At 50.4% G+C, this 17,388-nt stretch overlaps 1 protein-coding gene across 2 annotated transcripts in view; it reads right to left on the bottom strand.

Annotated features, from left to right (window-relative positions):
- The window catches only part of Mvb12b (multivesicular body subunit 12B), a 150,668-nt gene that overhangs the window by 22,259 nt on the left and 111,021 nt on the right, over nt 1-17,388 (bottom strand). For both annotated transcript variants that reach the window (XM_050161744.1, XM_050161745.1), the window contains exons 8-9: nt 3,120-3,175; nt 180-239 (exon numbers count right to left, since the gene is read on the bottom strand). In XM_050161744.1, coding sequence (XP_050017701.1) covers nt 180-239; nt 3,120-3,175 — 116 coding nt within the window. The remainder of the gene's footprint in view (nt 1-179; nt 240-3,119; nt 3,176-17,388) is intronic.

The raw sequence follows: 17,388 nt of genomic DNA, 5'->3' as shown, positions 1-17,388 counted from the left end.
TGGTGGCAAATGAGGAGAGACAGTACTGGTCATGGCCTCTGGCAAGCGATGGGTGCGCTCAAAATGACTGACTGGGTTTCTCCTCAGGAGGGCTCTTGCACCCACCTTTTCTGGAACCAAGCTCTGATGGAGGAACAAGGACCCTAGAGTGAGCAGTGTCGCAAGCCCAGCGTACCTACCTCCTTTTCAATTTCTGCCAGGGACTTGATGGTGATTCCCAAGAGATCAAACGGCTGCATCTGAAAATACACACCAAGTCACCCTTTTGATGGCTGGAGAAAGCCCCTTGCTCTCATGACAACTGTGATGGACAAGCCGCCCTAGCATCTTCAGCCCCACCACAGGAATGGTCATTGTGACGCTCAGCCTACAGGTCCAGGCAGAAACCATAAGCACATTGTGAGCTGAACCTTCTGAACCACAAGACAACTTCGCCACATATCCACAGCACTGGGGGCAGGGGGTAAGGGGAGGGGCCATGGCCTCCCAGAAGGCGTGCCTATGGTCAATTAACTTATCTTTTTTTCCTGACACCAAAGGAGAAAGTGAGCGATTTATGCTTTTGTGATGGGATTCGGGGCTGGAAGTGTCTGAAGCAGTTACCAGAGGCCACACTGCCTGGTGTCTCTACAGAGTGGCGGGAGTTCCAAGGGTCTGCAGTATCTAGGGGAGGACTAGGTCTTTGATAGAGATGAAAGAAGGAAATGACCACCATCAGCTAATGCTCTGCAAGATCAGGGTGGTGAAAGCGAGAGGCCACACTTTAACAGGGCTCTGCAATTCTGTGGACAGTGGAACATTTCTCGGCAAAAACACAGACTAGGAAAGTCAGTGCAGGTGAGCAGGCTGGACTGTGTGAGCCTCCCCGTGTGGGCTGCTGCCAGTGCAGAATCCAGGTACGCTGTTTCCAGGAACACTGGTTTTCCAGGAACACTGGTTCTGGGTTTTCTGGGAGCAGCAGAAGGCTAGCCTCTTGCAGCCTCTCCTGCAGGTAGAGCCTGAGATCCACACAGAAGCCAGGACTTGTCTGTTTAGACCCAGAGTCCTGCAGTGGGCTGGGGTTAGCACCTGCATTGGGCTACCTGCATGTCCTGCACTGCTAGAGGCCAGTGGTTAGCTCCTGAGTCCAAGGCTCTGGATCCCAACTGGCTGCCTTGTGGTGCAGGAAGGATTAATCTTCTCTATTTGTTTATTCAGCAGATTTTTAGAGTGCGAGTGTGGACACACATGTGGAGGTCAGAGGGCAACTTTGAGGAGTCGGTTCTTTTTCCGTTTCTGCTCTCCTTTGTACTCCAGGCCAGCTGGCTCATGACTTCCATCTCTTAGGGGTGCTAGGATTACACATGCACGTCACCGTATCTGGCTTTTTTAATGTGGGTTCTTGGGATCGAACTCCAGTGATTGGACTTTTGCCACAGCCCTTTTACCTGCTGAGGCATCTGGATAACCCCCCCCCCCCCCATACTTACTTTGAAGGCCACATTTAAAAGCCTGTTAAAAGTGGCATTGGTAGGCCCTTTTGGTCTGGCTGCAGGGGGATTAAACAGAGAAGTGCTTGGAAGGGCTTAACACAGGGCTTGGCCTGCATCTGTGGCCCTGAGCACTTGCTGAATTGGCAGTAGCACATTGTGAGGGCAAACTTGGGATAGGGCCACCAAATTAGACCCCGAGCTCCTGGGCCTGCTCTTCCAGTAGCCACAAAACAGTTTGGCTCTGCTGAAGATGCCAGCCTTCATGTTGTGAGGACGGGGCCGCCTGCTCGCCTGGCCCAGGAGCCAGCAGAGGTCCAGCTGTTGCATCATTAGGCCCTAACTAGTCCACTAAACTTTCCCGACTGGAGCTGGTGAGCAGGGCAGAGCTGCCTCTCCCAGGGAGCATGCGGGAGAGGTGCCAGTGTCTCCATGGCAACACAGCCAAGTGGAGTCTGCGGAAGTTCCTCAGGCTCCCTGTGTCACGTCAGGAGCATTTTTCACGATTAAGCTGCTTACCAGAAGGGCTCAGAGGAGGCCTATTATATTTCATAAAAATGGAAACGACAGAGCAGGTCGGATCGCCAGGCGGGTGGTTTTAAACTGGGTCCAAGAAAAACACTTGAGGGGTCTTTCAATGGGCCAAACCAGGGCCTTGGTGCTTAGTGACGCCTCAAAACAATCTTCTACAGGAAGAATAAAAGTTTACTGACCCAGCGTGGCCCAGGCTTGCACAGCTGAGTGAGGGCAGAGGCTGTCCTGAGGACCAGGCACTATCAGAGGGGTGTCTCCAGGAGGGAATGGAACCAGTACAAGGTCCTGGCTGTGGCCTCTCATGGTCTAGATACTGGCCTCTGCTCTTGATTGGCTTGCCTAGTTCCTCTGTCATTCAAGAGAGCTCAGGGCTCAACCTAAACAGACCACAGCCAGAGGCACCTGACACTGCTCCACGGCACAGCGTGCAGGACATACAGAATGCAGCAATGATAGTGGGGAACCAGGCCAACTTCATCACTGGGAAGTGAAAAACCAAGGCCATGTGTGGTGGAGCAGCACTAGGAAGGAAGAGGCAGGTGGGTCTGAGTTTGTGACAGTCTGATCGATGAAGTGAGTTTCAGGCCAGCCAGGGCTGTATGTCTCAAAAACAAACAAACAAAAAGCACGTTACGGCTGGTTGTGGTAGTGCATGTTTAATCTTAGCACTCAGGAGGCAGAAGCAGGTGGCTCTCTGTAAGTGCAAGGCCAGCTGGTGTAAAGAGCTAGTTCTGAGGCAGTCAGGACTGCACAGCGAGAGCCAGTCTCAAACAATAGCTAGACGAGGATGCCCAACTTGGGAAACATTGCGACCTGTGAGTCAAATGCGTGGCCGTACACACTCATCTGCTGAGTGTCTCTAGGATCCTGGCCTCCAGCTGCCCTTTTCTTCCACTTCTCAGGCATCTGCTAGGTGCAGGCCCCGGCTGGAGGGCCCAAGACGAGAACGCACCCCAGCTCTCACAAGTTGTGCCTTCTAGTTTTAGGGTTCAGCACACAGGCAGAGATGCTTGCCCAGGCCCAGGGGTTCCAGGGTGCTAAGAGCAGCTTGTGCATAGACATTGAGGGACTTCAGGTTAAGGTGGGGGAGGGGAGGGGAACATGCATAAAACTTACACTTTCTGGAATGCAGGAAAACTTCTCTGAAATCATAAACGGCACACCATCCACTGCTGCAAGAGAGGAAAGAGAGGAACGCATTGAAGACACGACTGCTGTCCAGCAACCTAGGATGTCGGTACAGAGAGGACCAATCACTCCCTGGCTGGAGGCAGATGCTGCCCAGCTCAAGTGAGTGAGAGCTGCGGAGTGGGACGCTGCCCTCCGCTCCCAGGGAATGCACCCTGCCCAGGGATACAGACGCCTTGTGTGGCCCCTCTGAGTGTAGTCGGTGCAGAGAGGGTGGGGGAGTAGCACAGGGCTGGTGTGGAAGCCTCTTCTTACCCAGGGCTCTGGCCTATGTCATAAGTAGCTGGAGACACTAAGGGCCAGACAGCAGGAAGAAAGTGATGTATGGCTGTGAGGGGCAGATGTGTTCTGGGAGGAAGCTGGCAGTAGCATGTCCACTGTACATTCTGTAGGCCGACCTGTCTCTCTTTGGTGGTGTTGGGTATTCATCAGCGTCTCCATGGAAAGACAAGTAGTTTGGTGGTCAGGATGATTGTGCTTGAGCCCTGGGCTGGACCTGCCGTGAAGTCACATGACAAAGAAGCTTGGCTAATGGCTGTGAGGTGTGCTATGTGTCTACAGTGAAGCAGGCCAGGAACTTGCTCAGGGCCTGGCAGAGTGGGCGCAGTGTTTGTGGGGAAGGGAGAACACATGGTTTCTGATTCCTTGCCGCGGCTTTGGGGCTGAGTCAAGACTGAAGGGTGTGGAATGAGCAGCCTGTGAATGAGGAATGCAGGGACCTGGAAACTCAGTTCCTTTCTGTACCATAGCTCCTGCAATCGACTTGTATCTAAGTCTCCACCCCTAAACTGGTGGCAGTCTTGCCACAGAGGAGCGTGTGATGCAGGGCCCTCACAGTGTGACCCATGCATAGAGAGCTGGGCTGCTGACTGAGATGGTGCCCTGCAGAATCAGGACACAGCCGAGGCAAAGTTCAGCCTATACATCTGGCCCTTAGTGTAGGAACCTGCAGCCTGCAGCGAGAGGGTGGTTTGTGGCAGACCATGGATTTAGAATGGACACTGGGCCTCCCCTCTGCCCATTTCCTAAAATGAAGACTTCCTTGGCATTCAAATGCTGGGACCACCTTCCAGGGCTGGGGCCAAAGAGAAGCAGGAACGGAAAGGAGAGCGCAGGAGGAGGGAACAGAATCCCTGCCGGTGTCTGATCTGTAAGACGTGCCACACAGCGAGTGATTAGCTGTGGCCATAATACTACAGGGAGGGAGGGAATGAAAAGCGGAACTTGCCTGCACTGGGAGCCCCCTTCTGCAGGGCCATCTCCCACTGCAGCTGGGCCCTACAACCCGGAAGAGAAGGGCTGAATGCTGGCATGGTGCATGAGACAGCACCGGCAGAGCAAGGAGGGACAAGACCCCAAGTGATTCCCACACCCACTGCAAATGCCCCACTACCACCTATGAGCCTGTCACAGCAGACACAGTGCCGTGAAGGGTTTCCTTGGAAAGCCACAAGCTTCTTAGGGATGGAGGCAAGCCCTATCGACACCCTGAAAGGCCACACTGGCTCCTGCCGCTGACCACCCAACATAAGCTTTAAGCTCCCGTTCACCACACAGCTCTTGCGTGCTCTGCCCTCGAATACTTGCTGGGTCCAGGGCCCTCAGATCACTTCTGATGCTTTTGAGATGACAAAACAGAGGCTCCAGAGGTGGAACCGACACCAAGGTCACACAGGCCAGAAGCAGGAACCTGGAAGCCCTGGCTTACGATGCTTGGACACAGGTAACCATCGTATTTTACTTCTCACAGAAAGGGCTCATGTGCACAGCACTGCTCCCGCCACTGTGCAGGGGCTAACAAGGTTCCTCACCCACTTCTACAGTGATGTCCTCCCCTGGAGCCTACTAGACGGCAGCAGAAGAAGAGCATCTCACACTGTGAGAAGTATGGGGCCGCACGATGATGTGGCCACCAGGATGGTGGTGGCAGTTACACCCCTGCCTATACTGGCAACAGAGATGGAAGCCCCTTGTGCGCAGTCCTGACTGCAAGGAGCCATTTGGTAAAGAGACTGAGGTGACATTTGGTAAAGGGGACTCACAATAGGAGGCTGGGCAGTCAGCTATTCTTCTCATTCACTAGAGAACAGATCTTAGCCCATCTGGTAGAATCAGCAGGGCAGAGCTCAAGATGAACCGCCCAGATAGGGCTTGCAGCACACAGGACACACCTAAGCAGACGTGACCTCCAGGTCATACTTAACAGACCAAATTGCATTTAAAGAATCTAGTGTGTGTGGTTGAGGGCAAGGCACTGGAGAGATGGCTCAGGACTTAGAATCTTGCAGAGGACACTGGGTTCTATGCCCAGCACCTACATGGCAGCTCACAGCCATCTGTGACTCCAGTTCCAGAGGGATCTTACACCTTCTTCTGGCCTCCATGAGCACTGTATGTGGCGCAGACAGGCATGCATGCATGCACATTCATATACAGTATGGCTGGCTCAGTGGGTAAAGGTGCTTGCTGCATGAGATTGAGTTTGAGCCCTGGGATCACACAAAGGTAGAAGGAGGGAATTGGCACTACGAAGTTGTCATCTGGCTTCCATGAATGGCACCCACATCCCCCTTCCACATGACACAGCCTAGGTACTGAGAGGCAGATTAACTACCTGCTCTGAAGGGGGTCAGGACATCCATCACCTGCTAGCTAAGAAGAAACATGTTTTTTTTTTTTTTTTTTTTTTTTTTTTTTTTTTTTTTTTTTTTTATTTTCGAGACAGAGTTTCTCCGTAGCTTTTGGTTCCTGTCCTGGAACTAGCTCTTCTACACCAGGATGGCCTTGAACTCACAGAGATCCTCCTGCCTCTGCCACCACTGCCCCTCTCATGGTTGTTTTTTTAAGTGAAATATGGCTGATAGGGACCTAGTAGGAATGCTTGTTAATTGGCTAAGAGAAGATTCTGATGAAGGGCGCAGAACGCTGACATTTGTGCGACATCAGAGCACGGACTTTGCCCCCTTATAGTTTAGTGCAGCTATGCAGGGGGAAGGGAAGACACGCAACAGTAGCAACAGTGTGGCCTTAGCTATGCAGGAAGAAGGAAAGACAAGCACAGTAGTAACAGTAACAACAGTAGCAACAGTAACAACAGTGTGGCCTTAGCTATGCCGGGCAAAGGGAAGACAGCACAGTAGCTAGCTACAGTAACAAATGGCTCTGAGTTGGCTGGACACATCAATGTGATTTGCTCACTGAACATGGAAGGTGCCCTTTTCGAGGCCATAGTGGCACAGCATGCCACAGGATCCAGGCACCACTTGGTCTGCTCTGAGCTTCCATGATATTCTCACATGATCATCCTGAGAGCCTTGAAGAGAGGGAGGACACTGTGGGACTCTTAGCTAACTCCATACGGAAAGGGAGAGGCAGTCTCAGGCCCTTTACCCCAGGGAGGCAGGACTCTGCCTAGCATCCCACACTGCATCTGACACATGGGAGCAGGCAGAGTGGGGCTGGATAAGAGAGGCCTTGAAGAGGGCACAAGCCCCTGTCTGCTAGGAAGCCACAGCCACAGGGAGAAGGGCTGGCTGGATCAATTACAGTTCAGGGGCCTCACTCTCCTCTTGGAAGATACACTGCACAGAAGAAACAAACAGAGCCACTGATACTGTGGGAGCTGGGTAGGGTCTGTGCGCTGCAGAGTTTAGCACTAGGATTCTGGGAAGCCCCTTCTGATTCAACAGCTTCCATTCCTAGAAGCCTTATCTGGACAGCCTTCCATATTTGAAAATACTCAGAGGTTTGGCAAACATAATCCTTAAAATGATGGCACACATTTTTCATGTGATCCCCAAGACTGGCCATAAATCATCTCTGTCCCCCCTCTCCCAGGGAGCCCTGTCCCCCTCCTTCCTCTCTCCTTCCCCAGCCAGGGCTGGTGTATTTTCACCCTGACTGTTCAAGACTGGATGCATGTCCTGGCTGCCAGCCTCTCACTGACCTACTCAGGGCCACACATCGCTGGGGGACACGGTTCACAGGGGTCTCTGTGCCCTGCCAACCAGCAAGGATTAGGGCAGGGCATCTCCCTGATGCCCCTGACCTGTGGGCATAGACATGCCACAGAATCAGGAATGACACCTGAGCAGGTTCTGGTCCTTTGTCCAGCTGGGTTCCCAGGGTGACATTACAGAGGCTCCTCCAAGCCCGGGTCATGTGAGAGGAAAAGTGAAAGCCCGTGGTCCTCCCAAGGTCTCTTCTGCAAAGACAAGGAAGGGCCCTTGTTCCTTTCCTCGTACACGGGGTGAACCGTCAACCTTCCCATCTGCAGCTTCTTCTTTAAGTCACACACCCAGGAGTTCCAGGCTGTGACAGGCTCCCGGCACGGCCTGTGGCAGAAAGAGGGCTATGTCCATGCAGGGACACCACACCTTTGAGCCTGTCTGGAAAATGGGCCTCACGCTCCTTGCCAACAGCCACATCTGACAACAGCAGTCAGGGGTCTGATGTGGGCAGAGCGTCCTGGACTGTGGCTCCCGATCTCTGACTGGAAGCGATGTCCCTTTAGTGTCAGGCCACTGCTTTCTTCTTTTTACTTAAAAAAAATCTGGTGGCAGTTTTAACAAATGCTGCTCCATGGATCGGAGCAACACGGAGCAGATGAAAGTGAGGATGTACCGCGGCTCCGTAGCGCAATTAGCATTCTCCTAAACAAACGAGCTTCAACAGAGCTGTAATTAAGCAGGCCTGTAATTAAGTATATGCCCTTTATCATAACGATCATGCTTAAAAATGGCACGAAGCACGGAACTGTGTTATTAATGCTGTAATCCCAGACTGAAGCGCGAGTACATAGAAATCTGCATGTCAGGCCTGTCACTGTGCGTGTTTGTAAAATACATTAAAGAAAGGAGCCCCAAACAATGAGCTCGTTCAACTGTTCTTTTTACAACCAGGAAGCACAAGTCAAGAGGACTGTGAATGCTTACAGATGCCGAGGTTTAAACAAATAAAGCTGTAATCTGCTGCGTGCCCCACCCCCGCTGGAGCGAGGCAGCCAAGCTGGTGGCCCAGAGTCTAGAGCTCTTTTTTCTCCTCTTCAGCTGACCCAGACCCTGGCCGGCTGCTCTCAGGGAAGCAGTCCAATTTGCATGCTGCATTTGGTTGGGCATCAGATTGGATTTCTGCTCCCACAGATTATGCTATGAACCTGTAAGAAAGTCTGCCTGGAAACTAGCCCCACTACAGCTCCCACCTCCTCTCCTTCATTTTACAAAGGAATCCCCAGAGCTCGCCTTTGATCCCCATCTTGACACATGCCTCGGGCTTCTTCAGACTCAACACAAACCACCCACTGACCAGCTCCTGAGGGTTCCGGACCTTGGGTCTTCCACCATTACCCAAAGTTACTCAGCGCAGTCAACCCATCCCTCCTTGACATCTCTACAAGCGGCAGGGACAAGAACACTTAGATTTCAACTCAACATGCTTGATAAAGACTCATAAAATAGGGTAGTGAAAATGTAAACTTCAAAACAAGGCCCCTCTGTTATTAGCCACAGTCAGCACACAGGGTTAGGGAGCCCAGGTGCCTGGGTGTCCTTGAGGCACGGCAAAGGGCTTACTGGCAGGCAGTAGTTTCTGGAATGGTATTAAATGCAGTTGGAACGGTGGGTGGCCTTTACTGTCCTGACCTGTTGGAGCTCTGAGCAGCAAGCAGTCAGTACCCCGTCCCTTCCTCTCCTTTTCCTGCAGCATTCCCAAAGTCCTTTGCGATTGGGATGGGAAAAGTGCCAACAGCTCAAGACCCCATTTCTCAAAACTCATTTGCAAACCAAAACACGGGGGCGTCCTGCTTTCTGGGTGACTCACTTTGGAGATATCTTTGGAAGATATTTGTAGACGCCTCCGGAGCTGTCTGCTCGGTGACATTCCAATATAGTTTACACAAGGCCAACAACTTCCTTCTAGGTCCCCAAAGTAATTTGTTTTGCCATGTTATTCATAAGCCAAGAGGAGCAATTTATCAGTCACAGCCAGAGATTCCGGAGTCCCACGCTCAAGAGGAAGGAGAAGTGTGGGCACCGGTGTCAGTCAAACATGCAGTGGTGCCAGCTTGTTAGCCATGGGGTTCTGGGTAAGTCACTTAAGCCTGAGTCAGAGTTTCATCTGCCAGGGTAAATGCCCCTCATCGGCAACAGGAGCTGAGCACAGCAGTCCTATGGCGGCCACTTGATGTATGATTCCCAAAGCATCGGCCGTTTTGTTGGGGAATGAGTTCAGAACACAACCTCCTGCCCCACAACTGCTGTGGCGAGGACAAGGGTCACTATCGGAGCCTTTCAACTGTAAAAGAAAATGACAATATCTGGGCCATTCCTATTGCAATGAGATAAAAACACAAAGCCCATGTACAAACATGCTTCTCGGTTGGCTAGGGATGATGACATTATTGCTGCACAGAGGAAAAGGCCCTTCACGAACTCCATGCATCCATATTAAACCATCTTACCCATGAGTCCCAGAGGCACAGATGCAATGTTTGTACTGCACCGTGGGATGATGCACGGGGTACCCAACAGTGCCCTCCCTGGCATTTTCTCTTGGCAGCTACAAGTGAAGCTTGATCCAGAAAGGAGGTCCCGGCACGGTCTGGTACCACGTAGGTAAGGAGGGACATGTGAGGTGACTGAAGAAAGCCAAGGCTGCGTCTTAGCCAGGTCTCCCAGTGGCCAGAACGCCACTGTGCAAATGTCCTTGCAGCTGCAGCTAGGCTCGTGCTACACTCTTTACATGGACTAATGAACGGTCTGCAGCCTCACGAGGCCTGGCACCATTAAAATACTGCGTGCATTGTGGTTTTGACCTCAAGCCTAGTCCCATGGGAAGAAATACCATGAAAGGGAAATCTGGTCCACCATGAGTTGGGAGGGAAAATGGTCACCTCACCCCACCAATATGTCACCTCGTAAATATTCCTAAAACTTTAAAGTCCACATTACAGAATGCACTGGTCTGCATCCCACCTTGGAGGTAGCCCACGCCATTTCTCTTTGACTGCTGGTTTCGCTCTGCTAAATGAACTTCTGCTTAAAAAAAATCTGTCTTGACTAAATTCTTTCTTTCAAGAAAACAAGAACCAAGGACTCCAAACCCATAGTAAGTCCAGCTGTTTGATGTACCCCAGAAAGAAGTCTTCAAGGGCTGGAGCAAAGCTCAGTGATGGAGGCCTTGTTTAAAGCATGTGCAAGGCCCTGGGTTCCACCCCCAGCACCACAGGCAGAGAAAACCAGAAAACCGATGTGAAGAAGTTGAAGGCTAATAAACCACAGGTGTCTCGCACTAATGGCCACTCCCCAGCGTCTGCTGGGCACAGACAACCCAGATCTCACAATCATCTCCGGGCTCCATCTCTACACAAAATGCCCAACACTGTCACTTCAACGGATAGGTGACTTCTCTCCACACCCCTAGTACCAGGAGAGGAATGAGGCCTCAGCCCCTCCTCTGGTACAAACACCTGGTTAGGTGAGGGAGGTTCTTGGAGTGCTCTAAGAACAGGAAGGGCAGGAGGACATGTCCTCCACCCAGGAGAGACCAGAAATCCAGCTAGGACAGCTGTGCTCCTCTGAGGAGTCTTTTAACTTTATAACTCTGGGATGGCTTTGCTCCAAGACCATGTGCACTTGGCTTAAGGGGAAGACAGTTGTCTCAGGATCACGTCCATGGGTTGACCAGGAGGCCTCTGTGGTTAGGAGGCTTGTGAGTCTGTGCTCACACCTGACATTCAAAGGCAGAAACTCTGAAGCCTGTTGAGCAGAAGATGAAGCATTGTGGGTGTAGCTGTGCAGAAAGTCAGGCAGGATCTGGGCCGGAGGAAGGCCCGTTCTTGCGGAATCACTGTGTCCTCAGGAGGCAGATATGGCATAGAACGAGGGCCATTTCCATACAGCCACTTCACTGTTACTGGAAGCAAGCTTGGTGGCCTGCTGGCTGAGCATCACAGTCACCTTCGTGTGGGTGAACACCCTGGAAGGGAGATGGACCTGCCCACAGGTTCTCTTTTCACCTTAACACCAACATGAACAATTCTGAATTGTATTTCTTTTTCTTTTTCTTTTCTTTGAGACAGGGTTTCTCTGTGTTGCCCTGGTTGTCCTGGAACTCACTCTATATACCAGGCTGGCCTCAAACTCAGAGACCAGCCTGCCTCTGCCTCCTGAGTGCTGTAATTAAAGGTGTGTGTAACCACCACTAGACTAAATTTAATATTTGAATGTCTCAATATACGAATCTGTTTTCCGAGGAATCCATTTCCAAAGACCAGCTAAGTTAAGACACCCAGAACCCCAGGCCAGGGGTCTACGTGGGCCTTTGGTATAATCGGAGACTGCAGTTTGCTTTCTGGCTGCCAAGACCCAAATAACCACACAGAAACTATATTAGTTGCAACACTATTTGGACAATGGCTCAGGCTTCTTATTAACTAACTCTTACGTCTTAAACTGACCTATATTAATCTGTGTATTGCCACTAGATTGTGGCTTAATAGTAAGGTTCTGGCATCTTTCTCCTTTGGTAGCTAAATGGTATCTCCCTGACTCTGCCTACATTCTCTATATCTTTGTCTTCAGATTTCTTGTCTGACTTTACTCTGCTAAGCCACTGGCCAAAACAGGTTCATCAACCAATAAAAACAACATATATACATAAGGACATCCCATGTCACTTGGGCCCCTAGCTGTGTTCTGTGCATTTATGCATGTCTGCATGTGTAAAGAAATACATTTTGTGTGTGTGCATGTGTTTTAACAAAGCCAGTATCACAGTGTAACTGCTCTGCACTTTTTCACTCAGCCGTGGAATTTTACACATCAGGTGATGCTCTAACTTAGGCTTTTAACGATTGCACAAGAGTACGGGGCAGAGAAGACAGTGGCTGGTACCTGGACTGTCATCCCAAATGGCTGCTAGGTCAGTCATACAAAGGCCCGTGGACTGGGAGGATAGGGAGAGCTCACTTTAGGATGGCACCTTTGAAGATGGGGCCATCACAACCACCCAGTCTAGCTAGGGTGACCAGATCAGAAGAACCACCTGGGAGATCATGCTGTGGTGTGGGAAGTCCTTTGGTAAATTTGTTGTTTTTATTAGTTAATGAATAAAACTGTTTTTCCCTATGGCAGGGCAGAATAGGGTAAGGCAGGAATTCCAAGCAGATAGAGGAGAAAAGCAAGTGGAGTCAGAGAGATGCCATGTAGCCGCTGAATGAGACAGATACTGGACAGAACTTAACAGTAAACCACGGGCCTAGTGGTATGCATAGAATAATAGAAATGGGTTAATTTAAGATGTAAGAGTTAGTTAATAAGAAGCCTGAGCTAATAGGCCAATCAGTGTTGCAATTAATACAGTTTCTGTATGTTTAGACAAAAGGGGGAGGTGCTGTGGGAACTCCTTCAGCCAATAGCCTTTAAGATACCAGCCCACTTGGGTGTGGGCTCTTATACTACAAATGTAAATGTAAAGCTTGTGCTGCTGCTCTCTCTCTCTCTCTCTCTCTCTCTCTCTCTCTCTCTCTCTCTCTCTCTCCTGCTAAATTTGGTTCCTGTTCCCTGCTCATGCAGAGGACTGTGCTCCATCCCTAAATAAAGAACCCTTTTATTATACTCATTTCTGAGCTAGTGTGGGACTACATTATAGTGTCTATCAATAAATATAGCTAGTTTTCTTTTTGTCAACTTGACCCAAGTTAGAGTCACATGGGAAAAAGAACCTCCATTGGAACAATGCTTCCATCGCATGGCCTGTAGGCAAGTCTAGGAAGTCTATGAAGTCTTTTTTTCTTTTTTAATTGAAAAATAATTTCCACATAATATATTTTGATCACATTTTCCAATCCCTATGGAGCCCTTTCTTAATTAATAACTAGGGAGGGTCCAGATCACTGTGGACAGTGCCATCCCTGGGCACATCGTCTTGGATTGTATAAGGAAGCAGGCTGAGCAAGCCATGGGTAGCAAACCAGTAAGCAGCATCTCTCCATGACCTTCAGTTCCTGCCTCCGGGTTCCTGCCTGACTGTTGATCATGGACTGTAATATAGAAAGATAAGATTCTCCAAGTTGCTTTGGCCATGGGGTTTTATTACTTCAATAGAAACCCTAAGACAGACATATTGGTACCAGGTTTGTGGGGTCTTATGACAGACATGGCCATGCTTGGGAGGACTGAGGAGTCACTTGAACTTTGGGCTGGAAAGGGCATTGATTGTTCAGAGCTTACTGAACTGTTGTGAGAACTTAGAACACAATGCTGAGAGCAGCCTACACGGTAGAGACCCAGCTCGTGCATTTTCTGGGGGGAAGTCAAGACTCTATCCTGTGCTATTCTGTAACAAGCCTATGCAGTTCTGGTCAGCTGGGGCTGAAGAATCAGCTGTGATTAAGAAATTACCAGCATCATTGAGACAAAATCTTCTGGGGAGTGTTTTCTCAGCACACAGACTTCATGGCCCAGAGGGGGCCAAGGCTGCACCTCTGCAGCAGCAGAGCTTGGTACAAGGAAGCAAGAGTCTTTTAGGTGTTCCAGGTGCTACTGACGTGGTGTTCTGAAGGCATGAAAAGGCCATGGAGAGCAGCTGAGGCTTGGCATCGTGACAGCCTCGGCACAGCCTCAGTGGCAACAGAGGCCAGCCAACCCCAGTGCTGAGTCATGACAGCCCACGGATCCCCCGGTGTCCACCCTAAGGAAGAAGACAGAACCACTTTGGTGCTGTCCCTGCCGGTATGCACAACATACACCTATGCCAACAGAAGCTGAACACAAGCTCAGGCTGGGGCAGAGTCCAGCATAGGACCTCCAGGCACAAGGCACTGAAGTGCAAGACAGGACTCTTCCCTGATTCTACTGTCAACTGAGGAAAGGTGATGGTGCGTCAGTCAAACCTGATTTCCTGTCAAGTCAGTAACACACACACACACACGGCTATTATGTCTACCCCAGGGCTGATAACCAATTTTTAATAGGAACTATCTCAAACACTGTATTTCTTAATTATAAAGTACATGTCTCTGAGGCATCACAGAAAGTACTCTAAAGTATACACAAAGCAAGTCAACATTGGGATCCTTTCTTTTTTCCTAGCGACCCCACACCAGCCAGAGGAAGCCCTGTGGCTAGGACAGAGGCACTCTGAGAGTGGTTAGGGTTGACAGGCTGTAAAAATGCCACATGGGCCTAATCCAGCACACGTCCCTCTGCAGAGCACTTTTGACAAGGACGCCACCACAAAGTGCGATCTGCTTTCCCTCTCTCCCTCAGGGCTCCACAGTGTGACTTGCTTTGGCTAACGGTGTCACAATGGCTATGTGACACCAGTCTGTACACCTGGGAGTGTGGTCCCCTGCTGTGTCCCAGCTGGGCTGGCTGTGTGGAGTGAAGGCCAATGGTCCTGGTTCTGCTCTTCCCACACCAATGGAGTTGTCCCCTGCCACACATGCGGCTGGCCCCATTCATGACTGTCTAGTCTAACCACCTGTTGGCCCATAGAACCCTGAGTGACTGTAACTGTTGGCTAACTCAAGTCCTAAGTATTTGGGAAGATAATGAGGCAAAGAAAGTGACAGGGACAAAATTCACATTGATTTTCAGATGCTTTGGTATCCTTATATGGCTCACCGAGCCTCTGCACATGCATCTGGTTATTCCAGGTGAGATGCAAGGATTCAGGAGAATGTGTGATGTGAACTTCTGAAGTGCTAGCTGTGACTCTCATCTCCACAGAAGGATGAAGCCCAGGAAGGTTTCTGGACTGGCTGCTTCTAGACCATCTCAATGTCCCTCTTACCTCAGCTCCCCAATATGGCTCCATGACAGCTGTGTCACAAGCTCCTAGACAGTGCCCGGCACATGGCAGGCACCTGCTGTTGAATAGGCAGCAGTGAGCAGTGGCCTGGCCACTGCGGTGGGGCTCGTGTCCCAGTGTGTGAGTGGCAGAGTTGACTGGGTCACTAACTGGCCCCTAGCTGCTCATGCAGTAAGTTTTAACACGGCTGCTGCCTGCAGCCCTTCTGACTCCTCCAGCCTGGGATCAGATGAGAGGGTGTCTCTGGACACCAGCATTTTCAAAGTTCCTGTGTAACTGCAGTGCAGCAGGCTTGAGAAGGTGTGAGAGCCACCTGGAATGCCCCAGTTCATGACAGCAAGTGATACCAGGAAGAGTAAACACATATGGGTGCCAGTTTCTCAGCTCCCACTCATAGGCTTCTCAAAACTGGACAGCAAGTGATGGAAACGGGTCTCAGACCTGGTGCCCTTCTCTTATCTTCTGCAATTAAAGGGCAGAGAGGGAAAGTGTCTCAGATTCCCTGGGCACCTGTGGTAAAAGACATACTCATCTATATCAACACAGCCCTGGGCATTTGGGGGAGTATCCTGCCTATCCTCGGGGGGCGGGCACAGGATTTGCTAGGACCACAGCGTTGCTGAGCGGCCTCCGTCCGCTGGACCATGGCGCTGCTGAGCAGCCTTATAGTTCACTGCTCCCCAGCGCCCTTGGATGACAGATGGGTTAGGTGCATTTCCCCAGATGACATAAAAAAGACTCATGGATAGCTGAGAGCTGGAAATGTCTGAGAAGTCAGGAGGGCCATGGCGGCATACCAGGGGCTATCTCCGGGGGCCATCCTTCATGGCCACCAGAATCTCAAGTGCAGGCCTCACTGTTCCATTCCTTTACCTGAAGACTTCAGCTCTTTCCTAAAGCTCACAGGACCTCGGCATATGGATCTATCTATCTATCTATCTATCTATCTATCTATCTATCTATCTATCTATCATCTATCTATCTACCTACCTACCTACCTATCTTTCTATCGTGTGTACTCTGGGTTCCCCCACTCCCTAGCACCCAGGCACCCCAACCTGCTCAGCATTACTTACTGCTGAGTATCCTAAATGCTGTGTGCTCTTGCACCTGTTTGTGCATCCCTGAAACCAACAGAACAATGCCTCTCTGGGCCACCTCCTGCCTTGCACTCACCAGACTCAACTGTCCCCACTCTACACACCTGCCCCACATCCTGACTGCAGTCCTTTGAGTTGTGGGAGCACTACGGGGTGGGGGGGCACGCAAAGGAAGCCATAGTATAGAAATCAGGTCTGCCTTATAAGGGGGAGTTTTTAAAGATTCTGTGACAAAGGGACACTCATATCCCTTTATCTGTACATCTGTGTGATGTATACCTGTGTGTGCAGAGGCCAAATGTCAGTCTCAGGGGTCAGTCCTCATGTGCTAGCTGCCTGGTTTTTGAGACAGTGTCTTTCATTGGCTGGCTGGGTACACCCCATGCACCCTCTGTCTCCAGCTCCCCAACACTACGGTTACATGTTCACACCACCACGTTTGGCTCTTACACTTACATGGTTTCTGGGGCTTGAACTCAGGTCCTCGTTCTTAAAGGATAAGCACTTACTGATAGAGCCATCTCCCCAGTCCAAGCGAATGCCCTTTACTTTGTTTACATGACTGATTCCTGTCTTCTCAAGTATTTCAGCAATAACAACAAGCCTGTGAACAGCACACACTAGAAAGGTATAGTGTCCTAAATTTTATTTAAAATTGAAGATACTACCCACCGATCAAAACACAACATCACTCCATAAAAAAAATAAAACAACAAAACAAAACAAAAAACTACTCCTGCCAAGCCAAACCCAGACCCCAAAGGTGACAATCCTAACGCCAAGATCTTCCTCTCTAACAGCAGAGTCAAGTCCTGTCCTGGCTGTCCCCTGCTGACCACTCGTAGGGTGAGGGTGTGGAAGGATGAAGACCTGAACATTACCATGGCCAGGACCTTATGTCAGAGAAGGGGCACTCATCCACACAGAAGCATGTGTCCTGATGGTACAGTGTGCCATGGCCACCCTTCCCACATGGCGTCTGAGCAGGTAGGTAAGCACTCTAGCTTTTGGTGGCAGGGGATAAAAGAGAAGCCTGAGACTGAACCAACAACTAAAGTGACATCCACTGTGATCTGCAAATGTCATGGCGTGTGCTGCTGTCTATCAAGTCTCTGTGAAGTACAAAGCCTTGAGCTACCCGAGTTTAACATTAACCGTTAGAGGGCATACGGGAACCACACACACATACACACCACACACACACACATACGTACATGTACATACACCACACACACATACACACATACACCCATACACACATGTACATACATGCGCACACACCACAC

The sequence above is a fragment of the Alexandromys fortis genome, unplaced genomic scaffold (genome assembly GCF_014885135.2).
Source record: "Alexandromys fortis isolate MF-2015 unplaced genomic scaffold, M_Fortis_MF-2015_v1.1 scaffold_74, whole genome shotgun sequence".
Classification (NCBI taxonomy): Eukaryota; Metazoa; Chordata; class Mammalia; order Rodentia; family Cricetidae; genus Alexandromys; species Alexandromys fortis.
Note: the sequence above shows the minus strand (reverse complement) of the source record. Positions and strands in the feature narration are given on the sequence as shown.